An 18172-nucleotide genomic window follows, 5' to 3' on the forward strand; every position below is an offset into this window, starting at 1 on the left:
ATGGGCGTTTGCCCAGCTCTTCTAAATCCCTTTTCTCCTGGCTGGAAAAAAGCACCATAAAAAACGTGCCTAAAGCCATGTTTTGCAAACATGTTTGGGCATGTCAATCGCTTGAGCGTTCATTCATTCCATTTGCCAGAATATAAATTTATTCTGGCCATTGAAATCAATTAATACTCAAGTGCCTAGGTGCATTTTGGCACATCAAGCGTTTTTCTGTTCTGTTCTTTTGAACACGCAAGTAATGTTTTTTTTTTATGCCCTGAAATGTCCCTGCCTCTAAAGTCATCTAAATACCTATGTGTGCAAGGACACATAGGCTAAACAGAAAAATAAGCACCAAATGCCTCTAACAGTGGCAACAATCTAATAATTATGTATGCCCAGTTTGCAAGAGACCTAAAGGTATTTCTTTTTTTCTGTAATATCCTGTCTGTCTAAAAATGTCTTTTAAAAATTCCAAAGCACGGAAAAATGGAAGAAAAATCCTAATCACAAATTTTCTGAACACCAGAGGGAACGGGCTCACAGAACATATTCAGTCCTTTTCTTACACCCCAGAATTTGTTTATTCATCTGGTATTTGTTGTTTTATTTATGTATTTGGTTTGGCACGGGAATCCTACTAAGCGCTGATTCACACCCTATTGTCAGCAATGGAACCATTCAAATCAGAGCTGCACCGATTTTGAAAATAGTTCCTGCACTATTTTTGTTGATTTCAGTTGCCATTTACATTGACATCTGTACATGAAGTCAGGCAAGCCGCAAATGAAATCACACCGGGTCTGCAGCTTTGAAATCGTGCTACTTCAAATAGAGTAGCACGATTTCAATGTCACATTTGGTGTGAAACGGGGGTAAGTCTCTTTCATTACTGATGCCACTGACCTTTATTGTTTTCACTTATTTTTGGACATACATACAGATATTGGAGGGAACTTGTAAGTATTTTTATTAATTTCAGTCTTGTGTATTTTAAGAATTGTTGATATATTACAAAATATCTTTTAAAATTGTTGTACTTTTTCTTATTGTACCTCTTACACATGGAAGTAATAAAGTGCCAAGTTTTTTTCTGATCTGAACAAAGGCATTGTGGTCTATGGAATGCTACACACAGCTGTGTATAGATAAGGCTGGTAACCAAAGGTGTCTCTGTTGCTCCTTCATCCAGAGTGGAGGCACTCTAATACAGGAGGTATGTTACTGGTCAGATCACTAGGTGAAAACAGAGGGAAAACACCTAAAAAAGAAAAACAATACAGCCACTACATCTAAGGATGGGTAAGCTGCAATATATAACATTTTTTGGTTTTGGGTTTAACATCGGTTTAAGTGAGCACAGCTTCACCTTATTTACGAAGCTCAGTGTCTCTACTCTTTTAGCAAACCAACCCCAGTGTGTCCTTTTTTTCTTGGTTAATTAAACAGATCTTTGGAAATGCAGAATTTTTAGATATTGTTGATCATGGAGCACTTTGTCTCTCCATTAGTTTGAAATAGTGACCAAAGTTTACAAACAGTTACATGGTTAAATAGTTAGTCTGGTTGAAAAAAGACACATGTCCATTCAGTTCAACCAATAGAAGGGTAGAAAAAAATGTTATACAATTGTATAAATACACAATCCTATACCCACAGTTCCAGATCCAGAGGAAAACAAAAGTAAAAACAATTAAGCATTATCCAATTTGCTCCGACAGGGGAAAAAATTCCTTCCTGATCCACCAGGAGGCAATCAGATATTCCCTGAATCAACTTCACCTATAAATTTTACTATCCAGTTATATTTTGTGCATCTGGGAATGAATCCAGGCCATTTTTACAACAATCTACTGAGCTGACCAGAACCAGTTCTTGAGGGAGTCTATTCTACATTTTCACAGCTCTTACTGTGAAGAAACCTTTCCGTATTTAGAGGTTAAATCTCTTCCTTCAGAGGTAAAGAGTGCCCCCTTGTCCTCTGTGATGACCTAAAAGTAATTAACTCAAACCAAGTTCACTCTATGAACCACTGAGGTATTTATACATGTTGATCACATCCCCCTTAATCTTCTCTTCTCAAGAGAGAATAAATTCAGTTCCTCTAATCTTTCCTCATAGCTGATCTCCTCCATGCCTCGTATCAGTTTGGTTGCCCTTCTCTGTACTTTCTCCAGTTCCCCAATGTTCTTTTTGTGAATTGGTGCCCAAAACTGAACTGCATATTCCAGATGAGGTGTTACTAACGATGTGTACAGGGGAAATATGATGTCATTCTCTCTGGAGTCTATACCTCTCTTAAAGTGATTCTAAACCCACAACAGTAAAATCAGTCTGTATATGCAGTAAAGCATGCTTGTTATACTCACCATGAAACCTAAGGGGCTAATCCTCCCCAATCCATCTTCTGATAGAACAGAGCCTTGAGGGCAAGCTGCACATGCTCAATTTGATATATATTGCTAGAGAGGTTTTTTTTCTTCTGAAAGTGCATGTGATCAGCACAGGGTCAATCAGCACTGTCCAGACAGAGGGTCAGGGGTCCTGCAGCCTCATAGGATAATCAGGGAAGAATGAAAACCCCTCCTACAAGCTTTAACCAGCGCTCTGCTGGACACTGATAGAAGACTGTTCTGCTGATGAGAAGATGTATTTAGCAGTTTATATTTACTAAAATAATTGCATATCCATGTTCTGTGTACTGTGGAAGACCAGATATAGTGAACGCAGGGTCCTGGGTTTAGCAACACTTTAATACAAGAGAGGATTTTGCTCGCTTTGGAAAACCACAGCTTGGCATTGCATGCTATTATGAGGCCTATGATCTACCAGAACCCCCAGATCCTTCTCCACCATTGATTCCCCCAGTTGTACCCCCCCTAGTATGTATGATGCATGCATATGCTTAGTCCCCAAGTGCATAACCTTACATTTATCAACATTAAACCTCATTTGCCACATAGTTGCCCAATTAAACAGTGCATTGAGGTCGGCTTGTAAGTTCAAGACATCCTGTAAGGACATTATTCCACTGCACAGCTCGGTGTCATCTGCAAAGACTGAAATGGGATTTTTAATTCCAGACCTTATATAATTTCTAAATATATTAAAAACTAAGGGTCCCAACACTGAACCTTGGGTTTAGCTTACCTAAACGTTAGTGTACTTGTTGTATTCTTCATTTTGAAGAAATAGCATTGCACAATATTTCAACAAATACACAACTGAATGGAATGTAGAAGAAACATTGTACACCTTAAGATACATAAACAAGTAACTGTACAAAACAATTTGCTAAGTGCTGGTGTAATTAGTACAGCAAATAAGGAATCAGCAGATCCATTTGTCTACATCCCGGAAACATACTATCTCCTCCATAATTTTTCATGTTTATCATTGGAGGGGAAAACACCAATCAACCCCAGAGGGTAATGTTCAATGTAAAAAATGAATAGACAACACGAGGGATTACAAAAAAAATAGGAAGGGGGAAGATGTGGGGAGGGGAAGGAATAAGCAGAGGAAGGAAGAGAGATCAGTAGGCAAGTAAGTAGATTAGTGAGAAAGAGAAAAAGAAAGAGAGAAAGGGGGGGGGGGGTAAGAGAAACAGACATCCACCTATCCTCCTGGCCATTTTTTGCGTTATGGCGCTGAGTTAATTTAACTGAAAATTGCGCAGTCATGCAATACTGCACTCAAATGTAATTTACATCCTTTTTTCCCCTATGAATAGAGCTTTCTTTCTGTGGTATTTGATTGCCTGTGCGCTTTTTATTTTTGCGCTATAATCGAAAAAAGAACGACAATTTTGAGAAAAAAAAGAAAATATTTTTGAGTTTTTGCTATTAAACATGTCCAGTAAAAAGTTTTATAAATCTAATTTTGTCATAAATTTAGGTGAAAATGTATCTTGGTACATGTCTTTGCCAAAAAAAAATCCCAATACGTGTAAATTATTTGGTTTACTTGAAAGCTATAGCGTTTACAAATGGTGGTATATATACTGGGATTTTGTTTTTTTACTAGTAATGGCAGCGATCAGCGACTTATAGAGGGAGTGTGGGACTGTGGCGGGCAATCTGACACTGGGGGGAATTGACTTGCTGTCACTGACATCCCCTGTGACACCAATACAGTGATCAGTGCTAATAAAAAGCACTGACACTGTTCTAATGACACTGGGCAGGAAGGGGTTAACATGTGGGACAATCAAAGGGTTAACTGTGTGCTGTTTTACTGTGTGCTGTGTTAGTGCTTTCAACTGTAAGCACACTGCTTTGCATAGCAGAGCCATACAAAACAGTGTGCTGGAGCAGACAAGGGAGAAAACTGTATTGTTTACATACAGCTCTCTCCCTCTGCCAGTAATGCTCGGCGATCACTGGGTGCCAGCGAGTAATTACCAGCCGTGACCCGGTGATTGACAGCCGAGGCTGTGAATAGCAGCTTGTGCATGCCCCCTACCCGGAAATGTAAAATCATGTATATATACTTGATTTTGCACACCCCTGCCGCCCTGTAGCAGTATATCTGCTATAGGGTGGCAGGAAAGCGGTTAGGCATCATAGTTAAATTTTCCATCTCTTGAATCTCATTGATTCAGGCGAGCCAGTGTGCTTTGTTAGTGGGGGGAGATGACTTTTCCATAATGCTGGGATGCAGGCTTTTGCAGCATTAAGGAGGTATTTCAATAGAGAATTTTTATAGCGTTTATTTGAAAGGGGTGTATTATGTAGTTCTCCACGGGGTTTCCTCCAAGAGACACTCCCATAAGCATCTCTACTGTACTATCTGCTCCCCCATGGTCCAGAAATCTCTCAAGTGGTATTCAGGTGCCTTTCCCAGGGTTGTAAGAATGGAAAAATTGTGTGAATTACTTGTGAGCCACAAACAAATAAAACAATATGCTATATTATTTTTATGGTTCGCTGGCATTAATCACATCCTCATAATTATGTGTAATTAAACCATGTCTAAATAATAAGAAAATGCTGCACCCCCAAAAAATGTGTAATGAATACAAAATATCTCCTACTAAATACAACTTGATTATATATGACTGTGACAGATAAATAAAAAACTAAAATGTGCTAAATAAATTAATTATACTTAAATCCACTGTTCTTGTGGTGCATGAGAAGCTATCAGTGAGGCGTAAAGATAAGAATGTGAGTGCACTGAAGGCTTGCCTATCAGACATGTACATTCGAACGAGGAAGGTTCCCGCAAAGTAGTGAAGTAGTGAATTCGGCAGGTAAAGAGATGCAGGGAGAGAGTGGAGGTTTTAAAGACAGTTTTGATAACCTGGTGTGTTGCTCCAACTAAAGGGTGCTGTCTACTTTTTATGTACTTTTCCATCTTTATAAAGTTCCATTACCTTGTTACGCAGGACTTTGGACAGTTCTTTTCTGATCCCCATGGCTCAGTATCAAGCCTATTCAGTGCTTCCACATAAGAGCTAACAAACTCATTGACTATTTATACACTGACACTAATTGCAATTTAAAAAGCCACAGATGTGGGATATTAACCTCTAATTGGCATTTTAACCCATGTGTCACCTTGTGTGTCTGTACCAAGGCCAAACATTCCAGGGTATGTAAACTTTTGATCATGGCCATTTGGGTGATTTATGTTATTAAGATTTAAAAAGGAGCCAAACAACTATTTGATAATAAATAGCTTCATATGATCATCATCCTTCAATAAAAGAGCATTTCTTGGCATGATCCATCATATTTTCATTATCAATGCCAAAATTTCACAATTTCTGCCAGGGTATGCGAACGTTTGAGCACAACTGTACATGTGATCAGCTGTGATTGGCCACAGCTGATCACATGACAGAGGCGACGTCATTGGCTCTTTACAGTGATAGATGATCCGCTGTGTCCCAGGGACACAGCGCACAACCGATTACCACACGCCACCAAGGGCGCATGTGCAATTAGAGTGGGAGAACATCATATGACATCCTCCCAGAATGAGAGAACCACCACCTGGCTATCGTTACCTTATACGCCTAGCAGGTGGTGGTTAAAAAAATGTCCCCCCAACATAAATGCAGATTTGTAAAAGTATTCTAAGCTATTCTAAAGAAACAGGATTAACAATTGAGAACTGAAACTTGAAGCATATATGTAATTTTTGTAATTATAGTAATGCTTTAAATCAGTATTTTTCATTAAAATGTTAGTTCTGAACTTACCTTTGCTCAAAAGTTAGATAGTTTCTTTAAAAATAGAGATGCCAGTTCCATACATTTGTGGAAGCCACAAACTGCAACTGAGTACCAATACTGGAACAAACATACAAAAATTCTAATAGAAAAACTTTACAGTAAGTTTACCTAGAGGTTACTCCGTACTTCTTTAACCAGCCTAGGATCTTGGGCAAGCCCTTCTTCTATTCCTCGTACCAGGCCACACTAACATTTTGACATCCAAAGCATATTCACTATCCGAAGCAGATTTTGGTGCTTCTATGGGAATGTAAACTAGCAGAACAGCCTCTGCGGTGTCAAGAAGATTTATAATGTAGCTATATTGTAAATACTCTGGCTTAAAGGAATGAGGCATTGTTCACACAGTCTACTGCCCCTTTTTATGTTTAATCTATGTTTATTGAATGTTTTGTACATATACAAATAGAACAGTTTATGACATATCCTTAAAAAAAAATTGTCACGGAGCCTAATCTCTAAGAGGTAACCCACAAGGAAATAAAATATAGAGCAGCTACCAAGCAGGTCCACTATCTATTAGAATGGAGGGTCAATGCTCACCATGTATATATGAGCACAAGAAGTATAGAGAAAGGGGGAGATTAAAGAGAAGGAAAAAAAAGGGGGGGGGAATGGATTAGGTCGCTGCCCCTTTTTAATGGCCCCCCTACACATCTTGCAAGCTTGCATGCTTACGTGTCCCAAAACGTATGGAATATTTGAAATAGCGCAGGCACCTTTTTTGCACATTTCTCATGAATAGGGCAGCCCATTGAAATGAATGGGCTGCCCTAAACACGACAAGCAGGAATGCACGGAAATGCACAAAGAAGTGTGCATGCAAAGTTACTTTTGTTACAAAGTTACTTTTGTTTATTCTTTTACTTTTGTTTTCATTTCTTTGTTTCTAGTTTTTAAAAAATGCACAAAATTTGAAAAAAAGTAATTTCTTTAAATAACTTTAGCGTATAATTTTATTGTCCTTTACTGTATAAACAGGACAGATCATAGAATAAAATATGTACATTTACTCTGACATAACATTAGTTGTTTCAAAACTAACACTGGTCAAACTAAACTTTGTTTTCTTACATACTGTATTTTGTCTGTAGATTACACATAAACATTTTTTTTTGCAAGACAGTATTACAATTATTAGAACTTCCTCTGGGTATTCACATGACACGCACATATGCCACTTGCTAAGTCCTCTGTGATCCAAGTCTGATTTGTTTTATGAAAGTCAGCTTCTCAGTCACTAATCTCACTGGCTGCACTTAAAACCTTTTCTGGCATGACACACGCAGAAGGACAACCAGTGGTACATCCTTGACACCCTGTAGTCAAGGAATATATGTAAGCTGCTTTATTTACAGCCCATGTTTGCTTGACCAGCGCAGGGGCGATCTTACAGTGTAAACTTAAAAATACATAAATAATAGATAAAACTTAAATGAAAAATATAAAAAAGAGAAATCTGTTAATATTTAATAAAAAAAAATAAAAAAATTATGATGGCGGGTGAGAAAATGTATGACTGCCCAGACCATGAAACAGAGGAAGGGGGCTGCTTGGCCATCTGAAATTGAAGCCATTAAAGTGCCAAACTGGCATAAAGGCTCTGGGAATGTGGGAGGTTTGGGGATTTTTTTTATTGTTCTCCAGTAAAAACCTGGTATTGGAAGGTTGTCACTGGAGATGGTGATATAGGTGTTTGCGAGTACTGCTTTAAGTTCAAGGCATCAGTCTGGGGAAAGGTGTGCAGCCGATGTCCCTAGGATTGTATGCTTACCTTTTGCTGCTGTCTGCCCTTCTCCTTTTGTCATTTGAGAAAGACTCACATGAAAAAGCCAATGAGTCACAAAATTCAATTTGGCCCCTCTTCCCAGATGTATTTTTACTCAGTTTCCATTTCATGTGTTTTCTTGACCAGGATGGCCTTACAGGGAATAAAATAAATACCATCATAAAAATAGTACATATGTAAATACATTTTGACAAAAATCAGAAATATGTTATAGTGAGACTAGCCATGTGCAGAACGAAAAAATTGTTTTGTTTTGTTTCGTTATTTAAATAATTTAATTTAGTTAAATTAATTAAATTAGTTTTCAGAATTTGTTTAATTTATTTTAATTCAAATTCGGTTCAAATTTACTTAATTTGGTAGAATGTAATTCAATTTGACCGAATTAAAAAAAATTCAAATCAAATATGAATTCAGTTCAACTGAATTCAGGAAATTCAAATTGAATTCAAATTTATTCTAATCAAAATTCAAATTTTGGAAGATGATTATATTCTGTTTTATTCTATTCTATTTTGTTCTATTGTTTTTTTCTATTCTATTGTTTTCTATTCTCTTCTAATTCAAGTTTATTTTTTTAAAAATTTGAATCTCAGAAGATAGCTATATTCTATTTTATTATATTCTTATCTTTATTCATTTTTATTCTATTCTATTTGAATTGGAATTTAATCTATTTGAAATTCAAATTTCGGAAGATGGTTATATTTTTTATTCTATTTTATTCTATTCTATTGTTTTTTAATACTCTATTATATTACTTTATTTTCTATTCTTTTCGATTCTATTTGCATTGCAGAAGATAGTTATATTCTTTCTATTTTAGTCTATTCTATGCATTTATTTTTTATTCTTTTCTATTCACATTTATTCTGTTAAAATTCTAATTTATTATATTTGAAACTCGAATTTCAGAAGTTGGTTATAATCCTCTGGTTTATTCTATTTTTTTTATATTTTGTTCTATTTTTTTTTATTCTTTTATTTTCTATTCTATTTTTTATATTTTATTCTAATCTACTCTATAATTCAACTTTGTTCTATTTGCAATTTGAATTTCAGGAGGCTGTTATATTCTATTTTATTCAATTCTGTTTTATTGTTGTTCTATTCTGTTCTTCTCTATTATATTCCTTTATTTTCTATTCTATCTTATTCTATTTTATTTTCTATTCTATTCTGTTCTATTTTATTCTATTTTGAAATTCTGCAAAGAGCAGTGAAGGTGGCTATAGCCAGAGAATGATCAGACCAAGCGACCTCAACAAGGGCACCTTTCAAGAAGGGGAGAAGATGTGGTCTATCCTAGAGTAGGTTAGATGAACATTAGAATAGTATGTAAAGTCACATCTGGAGCTATTAAATTCCTGCCAAACATAGATAAGAAAATATGTGATGTCATAACTTCCCAAATGTAGTGCCCGTCCTGGATGGCTGTAGCATACCGGACCCCGGGGGCCTCATCTTATCTAAGACCAAATCAAATACTATATTAGAATCCCCCCCCCCCCCCCAGGACCACAGTCCCCAGAAAATGCAGAGACAGCATCTGGAAGAGACTGGAGAAAGATTATCTGGTGTTAGACGCATAGAAGGTAAGAAAAGCAACCTGCCCCCCCTCTATTTCCGCTGCCAATAACAAATATCTTCTTTTGGAGTCCTTAACAACTTTAAGGGGTGAAAAAGAGAGCTGTTTTGATATACATATGGCAACTCCCTGCTTCTTATCTGTTGCGTTAGCCAAGTAATATTGCTGGTACTGGCCATTTAGAAATGAGGGCTAAAAATGTATTAATGAAATTAGGCTTCTGTAAGAGGACTACATCCTGATGATAACAGTGGAAGGCATTTCTATGCTTTACTGGCAAGTTCAGACCCTGAGTATTATGTGAAAGGACCTTGACCGGTTTAGGTGTGTTATCGGTAGCCATGAGAAAGGTAAAAAGAAAAAAGCTGACTTACCCCAAAAAAGAATGCATATCGTGCAGGCGGTATCCAGGGTATGTAAATTTTGATCAGGGCCCTTTGGGCGATTTCTGTTGTCGTTATAATTTAAAAGGACCCAAACAATGATATGATAATAAATGGCTTCATGTTATTGCTATCCCTAAATATAAGACAGGTTTTTTTTTTGATCAATCATTTTCAATATCAATGCCAAAATGTCATGCTTTCTTCTAGGGTATGCAAACTTTTGAGCACAACTGTAACTTGAGGCATCTAATGATACCACTACTTAAAAATGTGTATGAGTTTAATTGTTCCGATAATTTAGTGATTGTTTGTATTTCCTATGTGCCTTAGGAAAAGTATGAAGAAAGGTTTCTTAGAGATGAACAGGCAAAAGCTGAAGGTCCAAAGCCACATTCTCCTCCACCTCAGCAAGTTCAAAGGTGGCCAATTTCTTCACGACAAATTAAAGTAAGATCAAAACCGATCCTCCATAAACCTGTTGTCCGAGGTGTAACCTTTTACAAGGCCAAAGATACAGAAGATGATAGTGACATGGATGAGTTGCGTAAGTGGAAATTTCTGTTCTGTGCCTGATGCTTACTTCAACGATATATTATTTTTCATTTTGTAATATTTTTCAACTACATATGCCATATGATCATTAGAACATACTGTATAACTAAATTTATTTTTATTAATTAAGGTTCACAAATAAAGTACATACTGTTCTAAAAAGCACAATGCAAGTATGGGTAAACATTATTAGCAGTATTAGGAAAGCTTTGCTGAATGAATAAAAAATATGTGTAAATTACTTTCCTTAAGCAAATCTGTGCTTTGCCCACACAGGACAAACCAGCTTGTTTGCTTTAATGCCCCCCCCCCACCCCAGCAGTGCATACTTTTATTTGCATCCTCAAACACCCTGCTTGGTGGCTGGCAGTGAAGAAAGAAGTTCTACGTTGTTCAGAGTAAGTTTAGTTGGTACTTACACAAGGTGGCGTACTCTAGCCCAATCGCCAAGCGTCTTGGAAGGCCTGGTATTTCTGTGGTCCTGAACATTGTTGACAGAGAATATTTTTCCTTGACATATATGATCAGGGCACCTTATGGTGACTATTACTAGTGTTAACCTAATTTTTGTCACTTTCAATAGTTTTTTTATTAGAAAGATTTTTCTCATAGTTACTGAGAGTTACATATTGCTTACATTCACTGTTAAGTTTACATGTAATAAAAATATTTATAAAGTGCCACATAGGATAGGGAAAGACAATAGAGCATGAGCCAAAATTGGGGACCTCACAAGAGGTAGCGGGAAGGGGAAGGCTCCAGAAGTTCAAATGTGTGTCTCCCACACTAATGTTTATAGAAAAGGATAACTATGCATCAGAAGTGAGGCATGGCCTTATTGGATCTATGGGGACCACATTTTGAAACATTTCTTGTGGATATCCCTGAGTATGCATTTAAGTTTCTCATTGACAAAGAGTTAGTCTAAGCCTTGTTTAACTCCAAAAAGTATACACATATTCTTTTCATGTTTTAGGGGAGAGAGAGAGAGAGAGAGAGAGAGGAGAGAAGAGAGAGAGGAAAGAGAGAGAGAGATTTGAGGCAGAGAATGCAAGCTAGTGGTCTTTAGGAAGAGGTCATTTAAAAACGGTCCAAAAATCTGCCTGACATAGGAAGATTCACAAGATATGAATCACAGCACCATCAGCATTGCAGCCTCCAAAGCATGAATTGTACCAAGCAGGATAGAGGTGTGCCTGTCTGGTTGGTACCATACAACTTAAATACCATAATAATGGGCATGTTGACAGAGCAGGAGAAGACTGTGGAGCAAACTTGTTGCCAGTCCTCTTGTTTTGCTATTTTTAAGGTCAAGGTAATAACAACTTAAATACCATAATAATGGGCATGTTGACAGACCATGAGAAGACTGTGGCCCAAGCTTGTTGCCAGTCCTCTTTAGGTTACTATTTTTAAGGTTGTTCTCCCACTAGGACATTGGTTGTTGGTTTAGTTAAAAGACTCAGCTGTGAGTGTATTATGGTGATCAGTTTGGGAGAGAGGTCTATCATAACACATATAGTCAAAAATCGATAGTTTAGTGGTAGGGTTATTAATGGGGTGAGCCTGTGTTGGATTTTGATATATCATAAATTTTGTGGCTTGAAATTTGTCACTGATTTTGGCCCAACTGTGTATGGAGATCTCATTAATCAGTGAGTATACATATTAGAAATTGTTTGAGCATTTTTGTCAAATGTTTACTTCTAAATATGTATTTTTCTGCTGTGTACAGGCTATCAACATAGGCCACTGTTTTACTCAGGGGTGTATTTACCACAAGACAAACAAGGCATTTGCCTAGGGTGGCATTTTTCAGAGGGGCAGCACCCGCCCCCTGGAAGAAGGGACACTTGTGGCATGGGGACCAGGTGGGATCCAAGAGAGGCTGCGGGCTGCTTGATGGTGTATGCAGAGCCCGACTCTCGTTCCTGAGGATGTCCGGAGCTATGAAGGTGTGTGTCTTTCTCTCTCTCGCCAGGGAGGAGGGGGATGTGTGTTAGTGGAAGACTCTCTCAGGGGGGTTGTTGGTCAATGTCAGGCTCTCTCCGCGGGGGGGAGGGGGGGGGCTCCAATTTTTATGTTGCCTAGGGCAGCACAAAACTTAGATGCAGCACTGGTTTTACTGGCTATCAACCTACAGCTATGCTGTACATTATACAGCCCTGATTATTGCAATTTGTACCGTGTGCTGTACTTTACATGTTTCTGACAAAATATTTAATTTGCTGGTATCTTAGGTTTCCTTAAAAAAGACACCCATTCAGGGCAAAAGGACAAGTATAGAGCAGCATGTGGCCTTTTTCAAAGTGACAGCACTGGAATGTAGCAGTTGATAGGCCTGAGTGCTATCTCATGAAAGAGGAGGGGATCTCTGCATCAACTAGGCCCTGACACTGGGCATTTTGGCACCAGTTGCAAAGGAGGAAAGAGCATTAAGGGAGTATCAGCAGGTCAGAGGGGCCTTTTTCACAGACATGAGCAGTGTCTCTTACTATTTTAATGAAGTTTGATTTCAGAGAAGATTCAAGCAAGATGTTAGCTCTATGTCTGTATTCTGTTAGCAGAAAGGCATATGCTTTTGCAGATTCTAAATTGTGTTTAAAACGTATCCCTTGTCCAGAGGTTTATGTGTGTCTGTTAGAATCTTTTGTGACAAAGTAAACCTGGCATTCTAAAAAGGGAAAAAAGACCCCAGAGGAAAACAGATGTTTAGTCAGACAACTGAATTTCTGTCTTTGAGGGATGTTGTATTTAGCCAGGAAAAGTAAGACACGTCCCTGGTCAGCACTTTGTGGTAGATTTTCCCCTGACTAGGAATCCAGGTGCCAATGGCACCGCTGAAGCTGGAGAGCACTGAGTTTTTGTAAGCTGTTGCCAGTAGCTGTGTTAGCATGGAGTCACTTTGAAGTGGTTTATCAGGAGGCCGAAACTTTTTCATTTGTCTTATGTACCCCTGTGTGGATAGATGCTGTATGAAAGTTTACACTTAGAAACATAAAGGTAGGGAAAAGAAGGTAAAACCCTCTTAAAAGTGATAAAACTGTGAACTTATACAGCTGTTCCCGTGTCCATGTGGAGTTATCTGCAACATGGTGTACCCTTTGGAATTAATCACCCATAGTATTAGCATAAGTATATGTGTTCAATACAGTCATATGAAAAAGTAAGTACACCTCATAAAACATGATGTGTGAATGTGGGAGCGAAACCTGTGACTTATCACCCCATTCACAGATCATGTTACGGGCAGTGTAATCAACAATAGAACATTTCTCAATGGAGGAGAAGGCAGTAGTGGATGTGTTCCCTTCGGATCATCTTTAATGCAACTGAGCCTGGGGACCTGAAACTGTTATCCCCTACAGTGCTGGAAAAGGACAGGGCAGTCCTGCAGTTAAGATTTCTATCAAATCTAGCAGCCTGCCCATTGTGGGACATACTATATTACTGGTAAGTAATTTGCATGTGAACTTTCGTGAGCTGCTATAATCAATATATATCTCCCCTTTAAATGTTTACCAGCTGCTCCTACCAATCCACACTCCCATACAAGTGTTGCAATACAATATTATTGTAAAATGGTGTAGTGCTTATTAAACCATGCTTATAACAATGTATTACTGTATTAATGTATATAAAAAAACTAAACAAAAAAAATTACAATTACAAATCAAAGTCTCTATTCAAAAGTATTAGTTGCGCTTCTTTTCACTCACAAAGTGCTTATAATCTCTCTTCAACACTTGTGCGGTCACCTTCACCAGTTCATCGGGACCGCTGGAAGGTGAGACTGGAAGGCTTTGGAATTGTTGTGCTGTATGACATGCGGTATTGCTTTTATGTTTGTAAGTGTCTTTTTAGCAGTATACCTGCTATTTTAATAAACCAGTGAGCACTATAAGTCCCTTTTTGTCTTATATGTGGCGTGTGAGGGACATTGCTCAGAAATGAGAAACATAGGAGCCATTTCTTGAGGAGGAATCATTTAATGAACACATGTACCCATTTCTTGGCAATGAATACATCATGCTAGTTTTGACTTTATGATATGCAGGGGTCAAAATGTTAAGGTGAGCAGAATCTGAGATCACATGGGAAGAACACGGGTGTTTTGAATCACTGAGAAGAAGGAGTTCTGGCAGTAATTGTGCAGTTTTCTTTGTGGCATTTGGTTCCCACGGGAGATTGGACTCTTTTTAGTTACTGCTGTCTACATAGGAGTGGATGGTTTTCACTATCAGACAATATAATTTATTTTTATTTTATTAAATACTTGGATGTGATAATAATATTTACTTGTGCTTCACTTATAATATTTTAATATTTTCACTATTGGGGGTGTTGTGTATCCACTCTATCAGTGTTAAAACTGCAACGTTATAGTTTACATTAATTTGTGTGGGTAATTTGTGTTTACTGTACAGATTGATTTTATTCACATTAACCTCTTGGACCACTCTTTCAAGATGAAAGTTCTCCCAAAAATTCTAAATTTATTCTACACCCTCCCAATCTTTTGCTATTAAACCCTTCTAAAATCATGTAATGTTTGTTTGGCACACCCATCAGCCTTGAATCCCTAGGCAAACCATATATATACAAAGGTGCAAAGGGGGTTTGGATATCTGAAGTTTGTGGGCACATGGCCATATTACTCTTTTGGAAAAAGGCTCTATCCTCCCGTGGCCAACCATCAAGGAGCAATTTAAGGTACTCTTCATGAACTCTTTCGCTACACCCAAATTAGACATGGGATTGCTTCACTCACATGAAACAAAAATCCCTGTACTTCATTAACCATCTTTGAACACATCTGTTATCAGACCCCCCTGGCCTTCAAACTATTTTCTGTAGTATATTCCCAACTTAATTGCTTATAAACACAAAGTGCTCATCCCTATGTAGCAAAATTGAAGGAGGATTTAAAAGCTCATAAACCCGATAAGGACTGTTAAGACACCACTGACTCTTGCACCATCAACATTACCACTCTTGAAATCGGCCTATACGGTTATGACCAAGTGGTACCTAGTCCCATCCAAGCTGGCCTATATTTTTCCTGGACATGCAGATCTGTGTTTTATGGGATGTCGAACCAATGGTGATGTTCTTTATATATGGTGGACCGGCCCAATGGGTCTGTCCTGACCAGGGTCTTTACACTTCTGCTTACATTATTCAGTGTCCAAATCTCTGAGGACTTCTGGTCTCCTCTCTACATTTCAAACCCCTGAGCCTCACTAAACTCATATTGGCCCAATTCATCCTATTGGCCTCTAAGCTAACTGCCAAAGCATGGAAAAAGCAATTCACTCTCTTTTTCTGAAGTTAAATCTCACATGGTCTGCTTCTTCATCAATGTACAACTAAGTAGCAGCCTTACCACTAATCATGGTAAGTTCCTCAAAATCTGTAACCTATGGCTCACGTATCGTTATCTGAGATTTTCAATGCAGAGGTTAGCTGCCATGTGAGCAGCCTGTGTGACAGTTGAACACTTCTTGCGTTATGCCCTTCCACCTACTTTCTCCTCCCCTTCTACTTTTTCTTTTTTTCTCCTATTTCTCTTTTCAAAATTCCTCTCCAGATTTGCTAATGCTATTGACTCCTTATTTAAACTGTACTGTTGTTATTTTCTCATATCCACGTATACCAATTATACACAAATGATGATACCTTATTATGTATTTTGTCCTCTATTCAACTAATTACCTGTTAATTTTTCAAACGCTCAATTTGTGGACATCTATCCATATATATAGTGTGTTGTTTTTCCTATGATAAAATCAATAAACATATTGAAAAGAAAATTAGTTGGCAGTTGTGCAAAACACTTACAATAAGTAATTTTTACTAATGGCTAATGAGGGCAATACCAACTTTTGAGGCCTACATTTTCCACAGTACATCATTACATATATTGATATTTTTGTTAAATAAATGATTGACAAAGGCAATTTGTTGTGTTGTTATTTAAGTACAGTACTTCACCTTTGTCTGTAAATGCCACTTAGATCAAGATCTAATGTTTGGCTGTTCAAATATGTTGAAAAAAATCAACAATTTGGGGTGTACTTACCTTTTCGCATGACTTTATTTACAGAGATTAGACTTAGATTTAATTTAGCCATGCCTCTTTAAATCATGCCCTGTAAGTTTGTCATAGCTTTTCTCTCTTCAGTATGTTCAAAGGTTCCCCAGATCTTTTACAATCCTAGCAACAGCTGTTATGTATTTTCCCCATGTCATTTTAGGTTCTTAGAGAATCTAATGGAAAAATATGTTTTCAAATCACCAACTTGCTAGTGTTAGAAAGAATTATGGTCTGCTACTGGTGAAGTCACCAAATACAGACTTGCAAGTTATCTTAATATTTGACAAAAATATTATCATGGCTGTCTGATGAATGTGAGATGAACATTGTACTGTGCAGGTTATATATTATCTTAACTCATTTATTTCACATCATCACATTTACTTCTCCACAGTGTGACTGCTTACATGCTGACATCAACAGAAGTGTGAATGCTGTACGAATTATAGCCTGTCCCCACTGAAGTCACATCATACTAGATTGGCAATTAAATCTTCCAAATGAAGACATTGTATATGGATGACTAATTAATTCCGAGCACACTGTGTTCTGTACACTTGATGTAGAGTTCATGTTAATATATTAATATACTTTAATTGGCTTTTCTGCTTTAGTCATCTTTAAATAGAGGTACCTAAATACAAATTTGTCACTAATCATGTATGCAGTAGCCGGAGATGTAGCTCTAGGTAGCATAATTTGCATATCTGTCAAAAACAGTATTTGCTAACAAGTCTATTAGATATTTTAGGTAGATTGTTTTATGCAGCATCTGCATAGCATCTCATGTATGCTATGCAGTGGTGCCCAACTTGCAGCCTGCTGGCCCCCACCTATTGAGCACCAGAGAAGCAGAAGGGTGCAGGGCTCTGAAATGATCTCTGCATCTTAGCACTGAAAGATTCTACTGTGAAGCAGAGTGACCTCCACCCATATAACAAAGAAATCCAAGCCTTGGGGAGAAAGAGAGTGTTGTGGGAGCACGTAATCCGTTAAGTGGTCACCAATGATAGATCATTAAATTTCACTGTCATGGATCACCAATGAGGAGGGGGTTAGAAAACACTGACTACCCCAATGAAGGCAGAGATGTGGAGATATTTAATAGTACTGCCACTAACACAGATGTTTGTATTGCGTCAGCTAACACCAATGTTAATACTGAGGCCACTAACAGGAGTGCTGGGGTTATTCTTGAGGTCTCTGGTACTGTGCAGAGGGTTATTATTGTTGCCACTGACTCTAACGCTGAAGGTTATTATTTCAGCCACTGATACCAGTGCTGAGGGTTACTATTGTAAAATCATTGAATGTATTACACTACAGTGGTTCCAAGCCGACACTGTAAATCCTTGCTGGCTGCTTACAATGTATATCACCAAGGAAAGATAAAACAGAAACAGAGCACATTAAATAGTGCAGGTAAAACCATTATAATAGTGAGAAATAAAACTGCATTTAAGTGACTTGATCAATCCGTAACGCCAAAAGCAGCTCATGCAGAGGAAAACAAAGTGTCACCGACAGATGCAAT

At 37.7% G+C, this 18172-nt stretch overlaps 1 protein-coding gene across 1 annotated transcript in view; it reads left to right on the top strand.

The window, feature by feature from the left end:
- Nucleotides 1-18172, top strand: part of OLFML2B (olfactomedin like 2B) — a 239819-nt gene that overhangs the window by 133150 nt on the left and 88497 nt on the right. Inside the window, exon 5 of the mRNA XM_089683074.1 lies at nucleotides 10320-10533. Within this exon, the coding sequence (XP_089539200.1) occupies nucleotides 10320-10533 (214 nt within the window). The remainder of the gene's footprint in view (nucleotides 1-10319; nucleotides 10534-18172) is intronic.

Source organism: Staurois parvus, unplaced genomic scaffold (assembly GCF_062004578.1).
Source record: "Staurois parvus isolate SC_StPar_1 unplaced genomic scaffold, SC_StPar_1.0 ptg000300l, whole genome shotgun sequence".
NCBI classification, from domain to species: Eukaryota; Metazoa; Chordata; class Amphibia; order Anura; family Ranidae; genus Staurois; species Staurois parvus.